The sequence below is a fragment of the Centroberyx gerrardi genome, chromosome 4 (assembly GCF_048128805.1).
Source record: "Centroberyx gerrardi isolate f3 chromosome 4, fCenGer3.hap1.cur.20231027, whole genome shotgun sequence".
Classification (NCBI taxonomy): domain Eukaryota; kingdom Metazoa; phylum Chordata; class Actinopteri; order Beryciformes; family Berycidae; genus Centroberyx; species Centroberyx gerrardi.
The window spans coordinates 8,215,638-8,221,667 of NC_136000.1; the positions used below are offsets into that span (position 1 = coordinate 8,215,638).

General features: G+C 44.8%; 1 protein-coding gene across 1 annotated transcript in view; it reads right to left on the reverse strand.

Annotated features, from left to right (window-relative positions):
• The window catches only part of cspg4 (chondroitin sulfate proteoglycan 4), a 65,465-nt gene extending 60,802 nt beyond the window's left edge, over positions 1-4,663 (reverse strand). Inside the window, exon 1 of the mRNA XM_071922318.2 lies at positions 4,544-4,663. Coding sequence (XP_071778419.2) covers positions 4,544-4,616 — 73 coding nt within the window. The 5' untranslated portion in view covers positions 4,617-4,663. The remainder of the gene's footprint in view (positions 1-4,543) is intronic.
• Positions 4,664-6,030: the final 1,367 nt, after the last annotated feature.

Sequence of the window (6,030 nt, forward strand, 5' to 3'; positions counted from 1 at the left end):
CAACTTGATCGCTTCGTTACATGTGTTGATCCTGCTTTGATTCTAGGCCTATGGCTCTAATTCAATGAGATAAATGATGTAATGGTTATCCACACACTGGAGGAGGGGTTGTCCAAGGGATTCATTTATATTTTAGGCATTTAGCTGACGTTCTTATCCACAGCAATTTACACTGAGTGAGGACTTAGGTGTTCAGTGTCTTGCTCAAGGACACAGGACATATGGCTGTTGCGGGGATCAAATCACTGTAATCACTAGTAACCTTGCTGCCCAACCTGCTGCCCAGGACTCAACCAAAGCTGCACAGGTTGAATATAAAAGCCTACCTGTACTAGTGAGATGATGTTACAGCAGGGCACGGAGTGGAGCGAGGGGTTAGCCCATACAACTAACTTTGGATTCTTGCAGTGGTGTTTGCCTCAGGCCACAACCCAAAAAGTTAATTAATAAACCATGACTCACTCAAACTTGCCTTCTCAAAGTGCCAAGATAAAACGCTAGACAGGCAGAAGGGAGAGAGGTTGTATCATATTAGAAACATTATCAATATTGATTTTCTCCCATGCTATGCAATGTTGAGGGCCTCATTTCCATATACCCACAAGCATAAGCTTGTTACTGTGAAGAATTTGATGCCTTCCTAAGGACATGACTGACTCATGTACAGCTCTAGTCATCTTCAACAAGGGGCCACAGAGCCCAAGATGTTAGGAAAAAATGCCTCGTTCTGCCAAGAAATCCCCAGAGTCCATTCTCTTTTAAATAGAAAGACATATGTTAGGATAGTAAAGTACTTGTGACAGAAAAATGAGCATGTGAGAATTTGATCCCTTTATTATGAAGCCTATCATTAAAAATCCTCCTTATGGACAATAAGCATGTAACAACTCACTCCCTGAAGACGCCTCAAACAGTTTGTATACACTATATTTACTTTATGGACTCCTGGTCATTCAGTCACAAGATGTAGAGGGATTTCCATGAAGGGACTGTGCATTTATAAACACTCTGATTTTCTTGTTTGGATTTACACCAACTGCCACATATCTATTCTGTCCTAACATTGCGTTGTTTAAAGTAAGAGGTGAGGGGAGGGTCGCCCAGCTTGTCTGTTGGACCAGCAGAGCCACCAGAACACTAATCTCATCAATTTCCCAGTGCAAATATTGGACTTATTAATCTTCTGTGCAGACACTTGTAGTCACGCCGTTCGCCCTGCCAACTCTCAAGGAACACATGGAGGCCTTGTATACAGACGCTCCGCGAAGCCCAGGCAAAATCCATATTTATTTTTTCTTGTTACCATAGTGACATTATACTCCTGGGGAGATAGCAGGCTCATATGCAGTCTCTGGATGCAAATCCCCTCTTTAAGGTTTGCAATTCAAAGTGCAAACACATTCAGGAGCAAGTCATCTCTAAAACCCTCACAATTTGGCATAAATCATTAAGCAATGTTTGTATCAGACATTATTGTCTTATAATGTGTGAGCAATTTAAAGGCGAGCATCCAGAACTCAGTGTAGCCTAATTCAATCTTTGCAATGCACTTATAATGTTATGCAGTGGCCTCTTCACTTCATATATTTGTAGCATTTGACACACTACACTTTATGTTTTTTGGCTTCATATCTTTGGTAAATGAGAGGTGGTTACTTTGATTAGGTTACTAATCATTTAATTGGGTTCAATTCCATGTGCTTCCTGCTTCCTGCTCTAGTCTATGCAGTGGAATAACTGGCCAGCATTTCATTTCAGCCAAAACTTTCTTCCTGTTTAGTCTCATCTGAGTGTATACACCTGGGGAGGTCGGGGGGTCGGGGGACTGTACATGACTGCTGAATGCAGAACCCTAGTGGCGCCTTCCTGCCACTGCTCAAAAAGGTGACTCCCTAGTACATTCTGCAGAGAAATGGCATTTACCAATACATGATAAGGTGATGAGGTGAGAACCAATTTAGCAACAGCTTGTGTGTTCTAGGATAGGGGGTTGGGTGAAAGCTGGTATGTCATTAAGTGGGAAGCTCATATCACAGGTGTTTCGGCTCATGACGCCTCCAGAAGGCTCAACAGGAAGTTTTTAAGTATATTGTATCGCTAAAATATATTGATGTTGAAAAGCACATATTTTACTGCTCTTATATTTTCTTCATGGGAAATTATAGAATTGATTTGGTTGGGTTAGTGTCGCATGAGCTACTGCTTATGCTCATCCACATCATAATAGTTACTGTGGCTGCTATGTGGGCGGATAAAACAAGATGGCATAGGCTTGTGAGAAAGTGGGCATTTTTTGGTACACTGCACCACTGAAAAAAACTCATGGAAAACCATATAATAGGAGAAGGCTGACTGTGCTGTGGTCATTTTTTTATGATGCACAGACTCAAATCCCTTACTCTTCTGCATTTGCTCATATCCCTCCATGAAAGAATATGGTATACGTGAGTGCAGCTACACCAATCCCATACTTGCAGACGAAGAAAGACTGCAAAGTACTGATTTAAAGAGAGATGCCAGTGATTTCAAGTACATCCAGGCATCTGGGTATCATGCGGTGCACGGCCTGTGACTTATGAAGATGTAAACACAGGGAAGAAATGAAACCTTCAGTAAGCCTTCCAGGTAGTTGGTGGAAGCGTCCCCCTGACAGCTTGCGGCAGGCATTATGCTGAGCAAAAGGGGGGCCAAAATCTAATCAGTGACTCAGTACATCTGGTCAACATTAGCATTTAGTTCTCCAGGGTCAGTGGGTGAGTACTGTTCACACTGAGGCTGTGGGGATTGTGCCAGCAGATAATTGGATGAGGGGAAATTGTACCCAAATACAGTTTTGCCTGTTTTATTGTGTGATTTTGATCCGCGGTACGTTCCACCAATCCTAAATCTGTGCCAAAATGATGTGTCTCTGCACCATTTATCCAGTGAATGCTGACTATTTGCTCATGTATTTCTGCATATAGACACGGCACACATCGCTGATAGCAGTTTGCAGCCAACACTGATACAAAAAGTTAATGCAAAATGCCAGCAAATTCTACTAATTCATCAATGGAGGTGTTACAGTCATGCCAATCAATGGTGCTTATCTATAAATGAGCAAACAGAAGGCCAGATTAATCTTTTCATGCTCCCGGTGAACAGATCACAGTAAAGTAGAAATGAATTCAGCTCTCCAGCTGAGCTTTGATTCTGTGCCACTGCAACAAAGCAACACTCCTCCGTTCAGATCAAGAGCCATTCTTTCTCTTTAGCTGCCAATGAGACACTCATCGAGGTTTGCCCAGACTTAATTGGAGTGGAATTTCCAGTGCGAGTTTTGAAGATCTGACAGCCGGTGGAACACAATGGGCTCAACATCTGCTCCAAGTCCACCGCCGACGCTGCCAACTTGCCATGTGTACAGTTTTGCGCTGAGGGGATTCAGTAAGCTGTTCAAAGACATCGTTTCATGTGCCCCCCCTCCACCCCCCACACCACCCAATACGTGAACCAGGTCAAAGGCCAGATTTGCCTCGCCCAAACACTGTACACACAGTACACACACGCACACACACACACACACACACACACTCACGCTCAAGAGGAATAAGGGGGGGAAGAATTGCTTTGCTGCATCATATCGAGAAAGGTACTTGTGCAGCTGATTGAGGCCATGAACTGTGGGGCCATTGTATGGGCCGTGCCCTTCGAGCATCCAACCCCCCTCCCTACCTCCCTCACACACACACACACACTCTCTCTCACACATACACACTGCCACTCTCTCTCTCTCACTCCATCACTACTCCCTCTTTCCCTCTCTCTCTTTCATCTTTCCTCTCTGGGTGGATAAGGAGCAGCTCTGCCTGCCGCTGTGCACAGTTTCCTCTGAAAGAGCCATTCAGCGCTGCCGGCAGAGGGACCTCACCTCACCTCCTCCACTGCTTCCTGTCCTTTGCCAACATGCTTTCAACACAAACACTCTCAAGGTACACACCCTCACACACGCAGACGGGCGCAGACTGAAAAAAAAAAAAAAGAAAACTCTATTAGAACTGACACCAACAGTTGTCTCAGACCTTGGACTGGGTCAGACCCTTGGCACATCTTTCCCCCTGATGTATTCAGTTTCATCCAAGGAAAAGGAGGGTTTCATCGCTGAGCGATGAATGGCATGAGGACTGTGAGAGTGCAGAACGAACACCATAAAATGCAAAAAAAGAAATCTGTTCACTTCTAAAAAGAAATCTGTTCTCTTCTAAAAAGAAATATGTTCTGTGCCGGAAAAAAAAGCTACAACTTCGGTCGAGAATTTACTTTACAGACTTTTTGGTTCATGCAGTATTAGTGCTGCTTAAAAGTGAAGGAGAGTTGTTAGGTTCAGGTTTGAGGGGCTAACTCATCAGCACTTAATCGCTCTTTGATTTCTGCACTGGGGGAAGCCTCAGGAAGGGAGAGTGATCTGATCTCCCCCCCTCCTCAAGCGGTGCATCTCTGTCAGAGAGGAGCAGAAGGGGGGGAACAGGAAACAGCTGGCAGACTGATTTGGAGTGGCACTTACCTCCATGGCCGGGGCTGGGGAGACGCAGCAGGGTCAGGAAGGCACCGACCAGGACCAAATGCGGGGCTCTCATGTTCTAGTGCTGTAAGTTAAGTCCTTCACTCTCACGTTAGACACACTCCATTCAGAAGGGACTGAATGACTTTCCAGTTTTGGGACCTGAGTTGGTGCTACAGGATCCTCCTCTATGTGAAGGGGCAGGGCCGGGGAGGGATCCTGAGAGGGATGCCTCCACCTCCCTACACACCCCCTCAACCCCCTCAACCCCACCTCTCCCCACCCCCCCCAAAAAAATGATCGGAAAGTCCCGCCCTGCTTCTCCCTCCAGCCTCTGCGCTTACGCACACAGAAGTGCAAGTCCACTGAACACACATTTAGTTCACATGTGCAAAAACTCACACACACAAACACTCACACACAGATATACATTCACTATACATATGTAGATGCACACACACACACACACACACAACCTCCAGCTATGTCTGCCCCTGGTGGGAAAAAGTTTACAAACTCTCCTCCTTTTAACCCCCCATAACCACTACTGCCATCTATCTCTCTCTCCCTCTCTTCCTCTCTCCCGCTCCCTCTCTCCCTCTCTCTCTCTCTCTCTCTCTCTCTCTCTCTCCCTCCCTCTCTCTCTCTGGCCACTCCTGCAATTGAAGGGCTCTTTTTGTCTCACTCAGTAATTGGAGTGGCCTTAGGAGACCGGAGGCTGCCTTCTGCAAGGATAAACCTTTTACTTTTAATTAAAGACAAATCAGGTTGCTCAACTCTCATGGTGCTTTATCTTCCTAGCCTTTCCCTTGATCAATGTCTCGTTCTTTCTGTTTTTGTTCAACAAACCTGCTCCCAAAGCTAATTAAGCTCACACTTTGCGTGGAATAGAGGTGGGTTGTGTTGGATACACAAATCCTTTTTGCATTCACTGTCTCTGCTCTATTGATAGGGGAGAGACAATTGAAAAGTTTCACTGCAAGTTTATCTAAGGCGCACTGAGAGAGAGAGGGAGAGAGAGAGAGAGAGAGAGAGAGAGAGGGAGAGAGAGAGAGAGAGAGAGAGAGAGAGAGAGAGAGAGAGAGAGAGAGAGGGGGAGACTTTCACTTATAGTGGGAAGTGCTGTCACTGATTGTTCTCCAGTTGACTTTTTCTTTTTTTTTTAATGAACATGCACATATTCCCCACAAGGATTAGTATTTTCTGGTTGGATGCTAAGATTAAACCTCAAGTTCACTCTTAAAGCATGTACGCTCAATTTCACCTGTCTCACAATCAGCTGGTTGGCAAATTATTCCTTGTACCTTCTGACAGCTGAAATGGGAATACAATTAGAATTTTCTAAACAGTTCCTCTCGGGTGTGGAATCATTTTACAACAGTAATTCACTCTTGAATGCAGCCCATGCAGTTAAATTAGACTTCTGCTTTTTCCATCTGAATAAACAATGCCTCAATAATAATCTTTGAATTAGCAGGCATATTTTAGTG